Genomic DNA, 16,025 nt, shown 5'->3' on the forward strand with positions numbered 1-16,025 from the left:
CATTAGCTGTTACATTTTTTCAATTATTAATGAGTGTTTTTTTCATTTAAAGGTTCGACTACATGCTTATTCGGTAGACCATTTAGTGTTCTCCACAATCCCAGACTTTCATATTGCATGCTTGTTTACATGGAAAGCAAAACAGGTTATAAAAGCATATGTCTATGTCGGGACAGTTGAAACAGCTTTTTCAACTGTCCCTGACCTGGCTGTAACTCCATGTATTTTAAGTAATTGCACAAATATCTGTGTTTATACAATAATTTATGGAGGGGAGACATGGAAAAGCAGTTTTAGAAAGATGAAAATATATTTGGGCCCCCACCAGGTAGGGGGTTGAGTTTTCCCATGTTATCCTATGGAGACTGAAAACATGGTTTAAAATAAATCTTTGTTATTTTAGTATTTCTCTATAGCATTGAATATTGACTTAATAAGACACAATCAAAGACATCCTTAGTTATTGTTTATTAAAATAATAACTGTCACAAACTTGGCTAATCTTCATCAGTACTGTGTGGGTGTCTGATCAGATAAGATAAACAGTTGCCAGGCAACATGAACCTCCCATCACATTTTGACTGAAATGTTTGGACTAAATCCTGATTGGTGCTGGGAAGCATGCTTTCTTTCCAGCTGAGCCCCACCCACTTCAAACCATTGAGAAAAGCATACATTCTGAAGTCTTTCATGTGAAATAATCAAAATTCAATTCAAACTTTGGTCGAAAGAATTTGCTCATACTGAGAAAAAGATTAAGAACATATTTTTTCAGGGCCTTTAAAGTCATTTTTTTAATTAGGTGCAAAGGTTCAGATGATAATTTCGGATACAATGAAATCTTTGCATTTTGGCTGTGAATGTCCGTCCCAGATCCTGACTCATTTGTCTCTTCACTGCCTTCAGGTGTTGTTCATAAATACCATAATCCTCATCACATGCACATACAGCCTTTATGTTTTTATACTGTCATGCTTTCTTTTTTCCTTCTCATTTAAACATATACCACTGCCAGCAAGAGTGTGGACACTAAACCGTCTAATGCTGTCCTGCCTTGTTGCTCTCTTTGCACTTATGATGACAGCTTAATGTTATAAGGAGCATGATAAAACAGGTGAATGTAGTTGTAGTATAACAGTTCAATATGGAAGAGCCAGCTGGACCTCAGCAAGGAAGTGAGTAAGGCTTCAATGTTTCGCTGAAAACAAAGGTCATATTTCTTAGTAGCTCTCTTGTGCTTGTAGTTCCAAGATTGGACATGGGAAACTTTTCAACTGCTTATTTCTTAGTGTTGCATAAACAGAACCGTCAGACACAGCTGATCATCCTCCCGTTAGGAGGTTGAGACATTGTGGAAGTGACTGTATAAATCTTAGCTAAGGGAAACTGCCGTGACGCCGGGTCGATATGGAGTCATGTGAAAGCCTGGTTCACCGTCTGACTCATCGCTGTCGGAAAGGATTTGTCTGTGTGCAGCCGACTGCAGCTTCACACAGCTCATCGGAGAGTCTCGTAATACTGTAGATTACAGTTTAAGCACATTTTCTTAAACACGCATAATGTTATACTGAGCAGTGCACATTCATTTGTCCTGCAAAAATCCCTCACTCACTCGAAACAGTTAACTCTTGCTTTAAAAGAAATAACTTAGCCAACTACTTCATGTCCTGTAGTCCTGTGATAAGGTCCAGGAATTTCAGACCGGGATACATGATAACCTGTGACGGATTGCAAGAACCCAGGTCTCATTCAGCCCAAGATTATTTGTTCTGGGAGATGGGTCAATCCTTAACAGGATGGATAAGCACATAAGAATCTGGGTCCAGACTAGTTTAATAATAGCCAGACAGATTCTTCAAGTACTAATGTTTCCTGGAGAGCTCCTAAGAAGCTTTGTGCTAGGTAGAGACGTGTATGATGGGTGTATGGCTTCAGTAGACTGGTAATCTGGCAGTTCTGGCAGATGCCAGAAGGGCCAATGGACTCTTGGGCCGATTTGGACTCCTGGAAAAAGACAAGAATGCAGCAGCACTGACGTTTCACACTATTTGACAAAAATATGCAAGACTGTACAGCTGCAGCCTGGAGCCTCCTGTCTGCTGCCGTCAGGCTTCTACTAAAAGCCCCAAAAAATAATCTTTAAAAAAAGAAATTGAATAATACCAATAATGTATCAAACAAAATTAGAATATTTCAATTCATTTATTTAAAAAATGATGTCACTAAACTGAATTGCTGGTTAAAATGTGTAAGGAAAGGTGTAAATGGTTCTAATTAATTAAAAGTTTCTTTAAAAGCTGATGCTAAACTGAACTGCCGGCTTTAAAGTGCTCATATTATGCTCATTTTCAGATTCATAATTGTATTTAGAGGTTATATCAGAATAGGTTTACATGGTTTAATAAAAAAAACAAAAAACATATTTATGTTGTACTGCACATTGCTGCAGCTCCTCTTTTCACCCTGCGTGTTGAGCTCTCTGTTTTAGCTACAGAGGGAAGCATCTCATTTCATCTTTGTTGGGAGTTGCACATGCGCAGTATCTAGGTAAGGACTACAGCCAGTCAGAAGCAGAGCATGAGGGAGTGCCATGCTAGCAGCTAGGCGAGCATTATAACGTGTGTTACAAAGTGCCGCATGTTCGTCTCTGAAGTAAAGGCTGGACTACAATAGAGCTGTTTGGAGCAGTTTGTGAACAGTGTTTTCTGTTGGAGATGGTAAGTTCCTTTGGGGTGGACTTTGGGCTTTTTCACTTTGTAAACCTATAAAGTGCACAAAAGAGATATATAACACAATAAAGGAAAGGGAAAAATCCAAAAAGCATAATATGAGCACTTTAATTTGGATGAAGAAGTAACTGAAAGAGTAATAAATGAGTTGATAAAATGGGAAATGGGTGGGTCAAATTAGAAAATCGCAATCAGCTTTGTTAAATATTTTCAAAAAGTACGCAAATAATTTATAACAGATGTGGAAGATTTTTAGGCTTGAATTGAATAAATGTAAATGAGACTTGATTAAGCATGGAAAGCAGCTGAAGCAGTATAAATAGCTAAAAAAAAGTGGGAAAGGGATGGAGGATGAAAAATAAAGAGTAAGAAATAAAGAGTAAGAAATGAGGTTCAAATGTTTTAATAATAATAATACATAAGTTTTATATAGCGCTTTATATGGAACTCAAAGACGCTTTACAAACAAAAGAAAGAAAGAAAGAAACAAACAAACAAACAAACAAACAAGATAAGTAAATTATGGATAGGCCAATTGAAACAAGTGAGTTTTGAGCAGTTTTTATAGGTGTTCAGTGAGTCCGAGTTTCTGATGTGGATGGGGAGTGAGTTCCAGAGGGTGGGGGCAGCTATTGCAAAGGCTCGGTCCCCCAGAGTTCGGTGGGTTGATTTGGTGATGGGTTTGAGGAGGTTTAAGTCTGCTGAGCAAAGGCATCTGGAGGGGCGATGGTGCTGTAAGAGGTCTGTGAGGTATGGAGGGGCCAGATTATTGAGAGCTTTGTAGGTGGTGAGAAGAACTTTGTAATGGATGCGCTGTTGTACAGGGAGCCAGTGAAGCTGTTGAAGGACAGGGGTGATGTGTTGTCTTGAACCGGTGTGGGTGAGGAGGCGAGCAGCAGAGTTTTGAACGTATTGCAGTTTTTGTAAGACAGATGAAGGGAGACCATTTAGGAGGCTGTTGCAGTAGTCAAGTCTTGATGTAATGAATGCATGGATGAGAGTTTCAGCAGCAGATGTCGAGAGGGTGGGGCGAAGACGAGCAATGTTACGTAGGTGGAAAAAGGCAGTTTTGGTGATATGACGGATATGGGGCTTAAAAGTGAGTGTGGGATCAAAAATGATACCAAGATTTCGGATCTGGAGTGAGGTGTTGACTGTATGTCGAGCGATGGAGAGAGCAAAATCTTGGGAGGAGGCGAGTAGTGATTTTGGACCAATGATGATGATTTGTTGTAGTTGAGTTTAAGGAAATTGGCAGTCATCCAGGTTTTTATTGCAGAGAGGCATTTTGTGATGGTTGATACCGTGGCAGGAGTGATGGATCTAGTGCTGAGGTATAGTTGTGTGTCGTCTGCGTAACTGTGGAATTTGAGTCCGTGATTTTGAATGATAAGTCCAAGGGGAAGCATATACAGGATAAACAGAATAGGACCTAGCACTGAACCTTGAGGGACTCCATGATTGACCGGTATGGTATGGGACGTACAGTTGTTGATGGATATGAATTGAGATCTGTTGGTGAAGTAGGAGGTGAACCAGGAGAGCGCTGAACCAGAGATGCCCAGATTTTTTAGACGTTGTAGAAGGATGGAGTGGTCAATGTTGTTGAAAGCGGCAGAGAGGTCAAGTAGGATGAGAATAGAGAGGGAACCAGAGTCAGAAGCAAGCAGGAGGTCATTTGTTACTTTGAGTAGTGCAGTTTCAGTAGAGTGATGAGAGCAAAATCCAGACTGAAAGGTTTCGTAGAGCTGATTGGAGATGGGCCGGAAATTGTTGGGGTTGTCAGGATCCAAGCCAGGTTTTTTGTCTATCTGCGCCATATATATATATATATTTGTGTGTATGTGTGTGTATAAAAATGTCCGCACAGAACAAAATGTTATAATATAGTATGTGGAATACAATGATTAAAAAAAGTCATAGTATAGTATGTCCAAAAAAGTGACAAAAAGTCATAGTATATTATATCAAAACATTTTATAGTATAGTATGGCGGAAAAAGGCATAGTATGTTGAAAAAAGGGATGAAAAGTCATAGTATAGTATGTCAAACAAAGTCTGGAAGAACAAGCAAACTCCACACAAAAAGGCCGAGCCCGGTCTGGGTATTTAAAAAGGGTCACAGTATGCACTGCCTACTAGGATGTCATTAAAAAGTCATAGTATAGTATGTCGAACATTTTCATGGTATAGTATGTCGAAAATTGTCATGGTATAGTATGTCGAAAAAAGCCATAAAAGTCTTAGTATAGTCTGTCGAAAAAAGCCATAAAAGTCTTAGTATAGGATGTGGAAAATTGTCATTGTATAGGATGTAGTCATAAATAGTCATTGTATAGGATGTCGAAAAAAGTCATGAAAAACTCTTAGTATAGTATGTCTAAAATTGTCATAGTATAGTATTTAAAAAAGTCATAAAAGGTCATAGTATAAGTATGTGGAAAAAAGTCATATTATAGCGTGTCGAAAAAAAGTCATATTATAGTGTGTCGAAAATGTTCATATTATGGTATGTCGAAAAAAGTGATGAACGTCATAGTATAGCATGTTTAAAAAAGTAATTATATAGTATGTCTAAAATAATTGTAATAGTATAGGATGTCGAAAAAAGAAGTGATGAGAAAGTAAATGTATAGTAAGTGAAGGGACGTCTGGAAGAACATGCTAACTCCACAGCCTGGACTGGGTATCAAACTGGAGTCTACAGTGTTTATTTGCTGGAGCTGTTTGGAGTGTTGCTAACCCCTACGCCACCTTACAACCAGAAAAATGTGTGAAAACAGTCATAAAAAGGTCATTGTATAACATGGTGCAAAAAGTCATAGTATAGTATGCCGAAAAAAGTGATAAAAAGTCATAGTATATTATGTTGAAAAAAATCAAAAAAGTCATAGTATAGTATGTCGAAAATTATCAGAGTATAGTATGTCGGAAAAAGTCATAGTATAGTGTGTCTAAAAATGTCATAGTGTAGTATGTCGAAAAAAGTTGTAGTATAGTAGGTTGAAAAAAATAAAAAAGAAAAGTCATATTATGGTATGTAGAAAAAACTCATAAAAAAGTCATAGTATATTATATGAAAAAAGTGATAGTATAGCATGTCAAAAATAGCCTAACTAACTAACAAAACAAAGTGATTAATCTGCACACATTTTAAAAATGTAGTTCTTAAATTAAATGTCAAAAATAGTCATAGTATAGTATGTTGAAAGAAGTCAATGTATAGTAAGTGATGTCTGGAAGAACATGCTAACTTCACAGCCTGGACTGGGTATTTAGCTACAGTCTACAGTGTTTACTTGCTAGTACTGTTTGGAACATTGCTAACCCCTACACCACCTTACAACCGAAAGATGTGTGCTGAGAAGAGTCATAAAAAAGTCATTGTATAACATGTCTAAAATTGTCATAGTATAGTATGTCATAACATTCATAGACTGAAGAAGGAGTCTTTCCGGGATATGTTATCCCGGAGGACTCCGGAGGCAGTTGCAGGGTACCGGGGCCCGGCGGGGCCGAAGGGCCCCGGGCTGCAGCCTCTGCCGTGAAAGAGGCAAAGCAGCGGGTGTGGGAGAAGTTTGGAGAAGACATGGAGAAGGACTTTCGGTCGGCACCAAAGTGCTTCTGGAAAACTGTTTGCCACCTCAGGAGGGGGAAGCGGGGAACCATCCAAGCTGTGTACAGTATGGATGGGACACTGTTGACCTCAACTGAGGAGGTAATAGGGCGGTGGAAGGAGCACTTTGTGCCAATTACAGGGGTATCACACTTCTCAGCCTCCCTGGTAAAGTCTACTCCAAGGTGCTGGAAAGGAGGGTTCGGCCGATAGTCGAACCTCGGGTTGAGGAGGAACAATGCGGATTCCGTCCTGGTCGTGGAACAACGGACCAGCTATTCACTCTCGCAAGGATCCTGGAGGGAGCCTGGGAGTATGCCCAACCGGTCCACATGTGTTTTGTGGATTTGGAGAAGGCGTATGACCGGGTCCCCCGGGAGATACTGTGGAAGGTGCTGCGGGAGTATGGGGTGAGGGAGTCTCTACTCAGGGCCATCCAATCTCTGTATGACCAAAGTGAGAGCTGTGTCCGGGTTCTTGGCAGTAAGTCACCCCCAACCGGCCCGTCAGACACCGCCTACCAAGAGCCTGGGTCTGTCCGAGGTTTCTTCCCAAGAGGGAGTTTTTCCTCGCCACTGTCGCACTGCTTGCTCTTGAGGGAATTACTGTAATTGTTGGAATTGTTGGGGCTTTGTAAATTATAGAGTGTGGTCTAGACCTACTCTATCTGTAAAGTGTCTCGAGATAACTCTTGTTATGATTTGATACTATAAATAAAATTGAATTGAATTGAATTGAAGTCGGACTCGTTTCAGGTGAGGGTTGGCCTCCGCCAGGGCTGCGCTTTGTCACCAATCCTGTTTGTAATATTTATGGACAGGATATCGAGGCGTAGTCGGGGTGGGGAGGGGTTGCAGTTCGGTGGGCTGGGGATCTCATCGCTGCTCTTTGCAGATGATGTGGTCCTGATGGCATCATCGGCCTGTGACCTTCAGCACTCACTGGATCGGTTCGCAACCGAGTGTGAAGCGGTTGGGATGAGGATCAGCACCTCTAAATCGGAGGCCATGGTTCTCAGCAGGAAACCGATGGAATGCCTTCTCCAGGTAGGGAATGAGTCCTTACCCCAAGTGAAGGAGTTCAAGTACCTTGGGGTTTTGTTCGCGAGTGAGGAGACAATGGAGCGGGAGATTGGTCGGAGAATCGGCGCAGCGGGTGCGGTATTACATTCAATCTATCGCACCGTTGTGACGAAAAGAGAGCTGAGCCAGAAGGCAAAGCTCTCAATCTACCGGTCAGTTTTTGTTCCTACCCTCACCTATGGTCATAAAGGCTGGGTCATGACCGAAAGAACGAGATCCAGGGTACAAGCGGCCGAAATGGGTTTCCTCAGGAGGGTGGCTGGCGTCTCCCTTAGAGATAGGGTGAGAAGCTCAGTCATCCGTGAGGAGCTCGGAGTAGAGCCGCTGCTCCTTCGCGTCGAAAGGAGCCAGTTGAGGTGGTTTGGGCATCTGGTAAGGATGCCCCCTGGGCGCCTCCCTAGGGAGGTGTTCCAGGCACGTCCAGCTGGGAGGAGGCCTCGGGGAAGACCCAGGACTAGGTGGAGGGATTATATCTCCAACCTGGCCTGGGAACGCCGATCCCCAGTCGGAGCTGGTTAATGTTGCTCGGGAAAGGGAAGTTTGGGGTCCCCTGCTGGAGCTGCTCCCCCCGCGACCCGACACCGGATAAGCGGACGAAGATGGATGGATGGATGGATGGAACATTCATAGTATAGTGTGTTAAAAAATGTCATAGTATAGTATGTCGAAATTGTAAGAGTATAGTATGTCATAGAAAGTGATAAAAACGTCATAGTATAGTATGTTTAAAAAAAGTCATAGTATAGTACGTCGAAAAAACTCATAAAAAAGACATAGTATAGTATGTTGAAAATTGTCATAGTATAGTATGTAGAAAAAAGTGATGAAAACGTAATAGTATAATATGTCGAAAAAGTGATAAAAAAGTCATAGTATAGTATATCAAAAATAGTCATAGTATAATATGTCGAAAAAACTGATAAAAAAGTCATAGTATATCAAAAATAGTCATAGTATAGTATGTTGATGTATAGTAATTGAAAGGAAGTCTGGAAGAACAATACTAAGTCCACAGCCAGGGCTGGGTATCAAAGTAGAGCCTGCAGTGTTTACTTACTGGTACCGTTTGGAAAATTGGTAACCCCTACACCACCTTACAACCAAAGGATGCGTGCAGAGAAGAGTCATAAAAAAGTCATTGTATAGCATGTCGAAAAAAGTCATAAAAAAGTCATTGTATAACATGTCAAAAAAAGTCATAGTATAGCATGTCGAAAAAAGTCATAAAAAAGTCATAGTATAGTATGTCAGAAATTGTCATAGTATTGTATGTCAAAAAAGTCAATGTATAGGATGTGAAGGGAAGTCTGGAAGAACATGCTAACTCCACAGCCTGGACTGGATATTGACTAAAGTCTGCAGTGTTTACTTGCTGGTACTGTTTGGAGCATTGGTAACCCCTACGCCATAGTTTAACGTATTGCAAAGAATTTAAAAAAGCGTCATATTGTAGTATGTCAAAAATTGCAATAGTATAGCATGTCGAAAAAAGTCATAAAAAGTCATAGTATAGTATGTCGAAAAAAGTCATAGTAGGCTATAGCATGTCCAAAAAAGTCATAGTATAGCATGTCCAAAAAAGTCATAAAAAGTCATAGTATAGTATGTCTAAAATTTTCATAGTATAGTATGTCAAAAAATTCCTAGTATAGCGTGTCGAAAAAAGTCATACTATAGTATGTCGAAAATTGTCAAGAGTATAATATGTCGGAAAAAAGTGATAAAAACGTCATAGTATAGTATGTCTAATATTGTAATAGTATAGGATGTCGATAAAAGTCATATTATAGTATGTAGAAAAAACTCATAAAAAAGACGTAGAAAAAAGTGATGAAAACGTAATAGTATAATATGTCGAAAAAAGTGATAAAAAAGTCATAGTATAGTATGTCAAAAATAGTCATAGTATAGTATGTCAAAAAATTCATAGTATAATGTGTCGAAAAAAAGTCATGGTATAGTATGTCGAAAAAAGTCATGAGAAAGTCAATGTATAGTAAGTGAAGGGAAGTCTGGAAGAACATTCTAATTCCACAGCCCGGACTGGGTATCAAACTGGAGTCTGCAGTGTTTACTTGCAGTACCAACTGTTTGGAACGTTGGTAACCCCTACACCACCTTACAACCAAAAGATGTGTGCTGAGAAGAGTAATAAAAAAGTCATAGTATAGTGTGTAAAAAAAAAGTGATGAAAATGTAATAGTATAGTATGTCGAAAAAAGTGCTAAAAAAGTCATAGAAAAAAAAAAGTTTGAATTTGTCTGTCCCCTACTTTTTTTTTTTTAAATATAAAGACGTGAATATATTTATCAGTGGACGGAGTGTTGCTTCTATTGGAAATGGAATTGTGTTTTTTTATGTCAAAAATAGTCATAGTATAGTATGTCAAAAATAGTCATAGTATAGTATGTTGAAAAAAGTCATGAGAAAGTCAATGTATAGTAAGTGAAGGGAAGTCTGGAAGAACATTCTAATTCCACAGAAAAAAGTCATAGTATGTTGAAAAAAGTCATAGTATAGCATGTCGAAAATTGTCATAGTATAGTATGTCGAAAAAAGTCATAGTATGTTGAAAAAAGTCATAGTATAGCATGTCGAAAATTGTCATAGTATAGTATGTCAAAAAATTCATAGTATAGTGTGTCGAAAAAAAGTCATAGTATAGTATGTCGAAAATTGACATAGTATACTATGTCGAAAAAAAGTGATGAGAAAGTCAATGTATAGTAAGTGAAGGGAAGTCTGGAAGAACATTCTAACTCCACAGCCTGGACTGGGTATCAAACTAGAGTCTGCAGTGTTTACTTGCTGGTACTGTTTGGACCATTGGTAACCCCTACACCACCTTACAACCAGAAGATGTGTGCTGAGAAGAGTCATAAAAAAGTCATAATATGTCAGAAAAAGTAAAAAAAAAAATCATATTATAGTATGTAGAAAAAAGTGATAAAAACGTCACAGTATAGTATGTCGAAAATTGCAATAGTATAATATGTCGAAAAAGTCATAAAAAGTCATAGTATAGCATGTCGAAAAAAAGTAATAGTATGTCAAAAATTGTCATAGTACTGTATGTTGAAACATGAGAAAGTCAATGTACAGTGGGGGAAATAAGTATTTGAACCCTTGCTGATTTTGCAGGTTTGCCCACTTACAAAGAATGCAAAAATCTACAATTTTAATCATATGTACATTCTAACAGTGAAAGACAGAATCCCAAAGAAAATTCCAGAAAATCACATCATATGAATTTATTAAAATTGATAACCATCTGATGAGGAAAAACAAGTATTTGACCCCCTGGACAAACAGCATGTTAATATTTTGTAGAAAAGCCATTATTGGCCAGCACAGATGTCAAACGGTTTTTATAGTTGGTGACAATGTTTGTGCTCATTTCGGCAGGGATGTTGGCCCACTCCTCCTGCAGACAGCCTCCAAATCATTCAGGTTCCGAGGTTGTCGCCTGGCAACTCAATTTTAAGCTCCCTCCAAAGATTTTCAATCGGATTCAGGTCTGGAGACTGGCTAGGCCACTCCAGAACCTTGATGTGCTTCTTCTTCAGCCACTCTTTTGTTGCTTTGGCGGTGTGCTTAGGGTCGTTGTCGTGCTGAAACACCTATCCTCGACCCATCTTCAGCTCTCTCACTGAGGGAAGGAGATGTCGGTCCAGAATTCCACGATACATGGCCCCGTCCATCCTCCCCTCAATACGATGGAGTTGTCCCGTCCCATTGGCTGAAAAGCACCCCCAAAGCATGATGTTGCCACCAACATGCTTGACGGTGGGGATGGTGTTCTTTGGGTTGTACTCGGTGTTCTTTGCCCTCCAAACACGACGAGTTGAGTTGAGGCCAAAAAGTTCTATTTTGGTCTCATTTGACCACATCACCTTCTTCCAGGCCTCTTCTGAGTCGTCCAGGTGGTGAATGGTGAACTTCATGCGGGCCTGTACATGTTTCTTCTTGAGCAGGGGGACCTTGCGTGCGCTGCAGGATTTCAATCCATGACGGCGTAGTGTGTTACCAACCGTTTCTTTTTGTAACTGTGGTCCCAGCTGCCTTCAGTTGATTCATCAGTTCCCCCTTGTGGTTTTGGGATGATTCCTCACCGTTCGCATGATCAGGGACACCCCACGAGGCAAGATCTTGTGTGGAGGCCCAGACCGAGGGAGGTTGGCGGTGGTGTGGTGCTTCTTCCATTTCCTGATAACTGCACCGACAGTTGATCTTTTCTCTCCAAGTTGCTTTCCGATTCTCTTGTAGCCCATCCCAGCCTTGTGCAGATCAACAATCTTGTCCCTGATGTCCGTAGAAAGCTCTTTGGTCTTACCCATGGTGGTGATGTTGGATGCTGGTTGTTTGGGTGTTGACAGGTGTCTTTTATACAGGTAACGAGGTGAGGCAAGTGTATTTGATGTAGATAATTGGTTCGGATTGGGGCTGTGTCTTAAAGAAAGACTAACTGGCTTGTAGGAGCCAGAATACTTGCTGTTTGTCCAGGGGGTCAAATACTTGTTTTTCCTCATCAGATGGTTATCAATTTTAATAAATTCATATGATGTGCTTTTCTGGAATTTTCTTTGGGATTCTGTCTTTCACTGTTAGAATGTACATATGATTAAAATTGTAGATTTTTGCATTCTTTGTAAGTGGGCAAACCTGCAAAATCAGCAAGGGGTCAAATACTTATTTCCCCCACTGTATAGTAAGTGGAGGGAAATCTGGAAGAACATGCTAACTCCACAGCCTGGACTGGGTATCAAACTGGAGTCTGCAGTGTTTACTTGCTGGTACCGTTTGGAGCGTTGGTAACCCCTACACCACCTTACAACCAGAAGATGTGTGCTGAGAAGAGTCATAAAAAAGTCATAGTATAGTGTGTCGAAAAAAAAGTGATGAAAATTTAATAGTATAGTATGTCGAAAAAAGTGCTAAAAAAGTCATAGACGTGAATATATTTATCAGTGGACGGAGTGTTGCTTCTATTGGAAATGGAATTGTGTTTTTTTATGTCAAAAATAGTTATAGTATAGTATGTTGAAAAAAGTCATGAGAAAGTCAATGTATAGCAAGTGAAGGGAAGTCTGGAAGAACATGCTAACTCCACAGCCTGGACTGAGTATCAAACTGGAGTGTGCAGTGTTTACTTGCTGGTACTGTTTGGAGCGTTGGTAACCCTACGCCACATTTTTGCGTGTTGCAAAAATGTTTTTAAAAAGTGTCATATTATAGTATGTAGAAAAAAGTCATTAAAAACGTCACAGTATAGTATGTCGAAAAAAGTCATAAAAAGTCATAGTATAGTATGTCGAAAATTGTCATAGTATAGTATGTCAAAACATTCATAGTATAGTATGTTGAAAAAAGCCAAAAAAGTCATAGTATAGCATGTCGAAAAAGTCATAGTATAGCATGTCAAAAAAGTCATAGTATAGCATGTCGAAAAAGGTCATAGTATAGTATGTCGAGAAGTCATAAAAGGTCATAGTATAGCATGTCGAAAAAAGTCATAAAAAGTCTTTGTAAAGCATGTCAAAAATTGTCATAGTACAGTATGTTGAAAAAAGCCAAAAAAGTTATAGTATGTCAGAAATAGTCATAGTATTGTATGTTGAAAGAAGTGATGAGAAAGTCAATGTATAGGATGTGAAGGGAAGTCTGGAAGAACATGCTAACTCCACTCCGTCATAATATGTCGGAAAAAGTAAAAAAAAAGAAAGAAAATCATAGTATGTAGAAATAATTCATAAAAAAGTCATAGTATAGTATGTCGAGCTAGAGTCTGCAGCGTTTACTTGCTGGAGCTGTTTGGAGTGTTGGTAACCCCTACGCCATAGCCTAGCATGTTGCAAAAGATTTAAAAAAGCGTCATATTATAGTATGTAGAAAAAAGTCATACTAAAGTATGTCGAAAAAAGTGATAAAAACGTCACAGTATAGTATGTCGAAAATTGCAATAGTATAGTATGTCGAAAAAGTCATAAAAAGTCATAGTATAGTATTTCGAAAAAAAGTCATAGTATAGTATGTCTAAAATTGTCATGGTATAGTATGTCGAGAAGTCATAAAAGGTCATAGTATAGCATATCGAAAAAAGTCAAAAAAAGTCATAAAAAGTCATATGTCGAAAAAAGTCATAGTATAGCATGTCGAAAATTGTCATAGTATAGTATGTTGAAAAAAGCCAAAAAAGTCATAGTATAGTATGTCAAAAATTGTCATAGTATTTGTTGAAAGAAGTGATGAGAAAGTCAATGTCTAGCATGTTGAAAAAAGTCATAGTATAGCATGTCGAAAATTGTCATAGTACAGTATGTCGAAAAAAGTGCTAAAAAAGTCATAGTATAGTAGGTTGAAAAAAGTGATGAGAAAGTCAATGTATAGTAAGTGAAGGGAAGTCTGGAAGAACATGCTAACTCCACAGCCTGGACTGGGTATCAAACTGGAGTCTGCAGTGTTTACTTGCTGGTACTGTTTGGACCATTGGTAACCCCTACACCACCTTACAACCAGAAGATGTGTGCTGAGAAGAGTCATAAAAAAGTCATTGTATAGCGTGTTGAAAAAAAGTTATAAAAAAGTCATAGTATAGTATGTCGAAAAAAGTAAAACAAAGTCATAGTATAGTATGTTGAAAGTTGTCATAGTATAGTATGTCGAAAAAAGTCATAGTATAGTATGTTGAAAAGTCATAAAAGGTCATAATATAGTATGTCTAAAATTGTGAAAATGTGAAAGAAGTGATAAAAACGTCATAGTATAGTATGTCAAAACTGTCCTAAAATAGTCATACTATGTTGCTGCTGAAACAGCATTCACCCAAATATCTTTACAGCTGACTGTAACAAACACCAGATCCAGGTTTCTCCCTGTCAGTGTTAACCCTCGTTCACAGGGAGAACTTTAAATGTTACAGTCATTTAAAAGAAGAAAATGAAAACAGATATAAATCCCCTCCAAAAGCTTCTCTGTTATCTGTCTGGTCTCTGATCTGATCGTTTTACACAGAGTGGTTCAATCAACAGTGATGAATGCAAATGATTACATGATTTTGGGTCGTGATGGGATGAAACTTGCAGATTTTGCATGTTTTTTCTAGTGTTTAAAGCTGATTTATACTAACGGGGGCTCTGTAATCTTGAAAATCCCAAACGTTCACATTCATGGCCTTTGGCAGACGTTCTTATCAAGAGTCACTTTATAATAATGCTCCTCACCATTTATGGTTACACATCTATGATCACGCATGGAGTCCTTGCAGAATGCACTAAATATTTACTTTTTTTTTTAAATAGGAAGATTTTGCAGTAGTTCGACACTATCTGATGTGCCTAAGATTGTTGCTGTTTGTAAAGCTCAACATTATTACAATCAAAATAGCGTAGCTCACCCACCTAAACCTAAACTCTAAATTGTTCTTTAACTCCTCTTTCTGTTCTAAACAGGACATCGAAGAGCTGATGAAGACGGACAGGCCGGACTGGCAGAGCGTCATGCAGTACCTCTCTCAGATCTACAAGTACTTTGAGACCTGACCGATGGGGAAAGAGGAGCTGGAGACCGATGAGTTGGAGGCACTGCGGCACTTTTCTGTCCCAGTCTGTCAGCACGACAGGACATTCACCCTCCAGACAGACCCAACGCTGCCACCTGAACCCTTCTTCTGCTCACTGTTTGACACTAGAGACATTCAAAACAGTCACCGAGCTGCTGTTTTCTCATTTTTTTTAAACAGGACGCCACATTAAGCACTGATGCCCAGATTAACAAAGACTTCAGTCAGGAAACACGTTACCTTGTTCATTTGCACAAGCTTAAAGTGTTTATTGAGCATCTGATTCACAGGCAAATGAAAGCAGACAAGCACATTGTGGTGCAAAATACTATTTAAGCCTTGTGGCAGTTGACAGCACAACTGAGAGGATTCAAATCTGATTTTATTTGACTTTTTTTTTAATCACTCTATATTGTCTTTGAAAGAAATGAAAGAAATACGTAACTTTTGTCACAAACTGGCTGTCAGTAAAAAAATATATTTTTCCATTTGCTATTCATCAGTGTTTGTGAATCAAATGCTCTGGTTCTGGTCATTTTCATCATGTGCCAAACCTTCTACTAGGACGATCTATGCATGGTGAAAGTGAAACCTGTGTGAGCAAGCAGTGTGACATCCCTAACCAACCTGCAGTCATCAGTAAGCTGCTGTGAAACCAAACTCACATTCATTTTTGTTCTGTTTGCTTCAGAGAATCGATCACTGCTCATACTGAGTGCTTATTGTAAACTAGCTGGAGTTGTATTTTGCAGAGCAGAAAGTATTGGATTATTTTGGACTGACAGGTTTGAGTTGAACTGAAGCCTTTATATTTTCCACTTTTAATGTGTGTTCTTAAGAATAGAAACTAGATAAACCTTAGCTGCCATCTGTGATGTGACACTAAAAATAATCTAACACGACGAGAGTTGCTAAATAGTTTTGTAGAAATATTTTTTGAAAACAGATTGATCTCTATGTTTGCATTGTTTACAGTGTTAAGGATTGGCTGAATCAAACCATGAAAATGTGCCTACCTGTGTTGTTTCTCCACGTTTTCC

At 39.0% G+C, this 16,025-nt stretch overlaps 1 protein-coding gene across 4 annotated transcripts in view; it reads left to right on the forward strand.

Moving 5' to 3' along the window:
* The window catches only part of specc1 (sperm antigen with calponin homology and coiled-coil domains 1), a 91,764-nt gene extending 75,739 nt beyond the window's left edge, over positions 1 to 16,025 (forward strand). For all 4 annotated transcript variants that reach the window (XM_028595024.1, XM_028595023.1, XM_028595026.1 and 1 more), the window contains one exon: positions 14,876 to 16,025. In XM_028595024.1, coding sequence (XP_028450825.1) covers positions 14,876 to 14,965 — 90 coding nt within the window. In that variant the 3' untranslated portion in view covers positions 14,966 to 16,025. The remainder of the gene's footprint in view (positions 1 to 14,875) is intronic.

The sequence above is a fragment of the Perca flavescens genome, chromosome 13 (assembly GCF_004354835.1).
Source record: "Perca flavescens isolate YP-PL-M2 chromosome 13, PFLA_1.0, whole genome shotgun sequence".
Taxonomy (NCBI): Eukaryota; Metazoa; Chordata; class Actinopteri; order Perciformes; family Percidae; genus Perca; species Perca flavescens.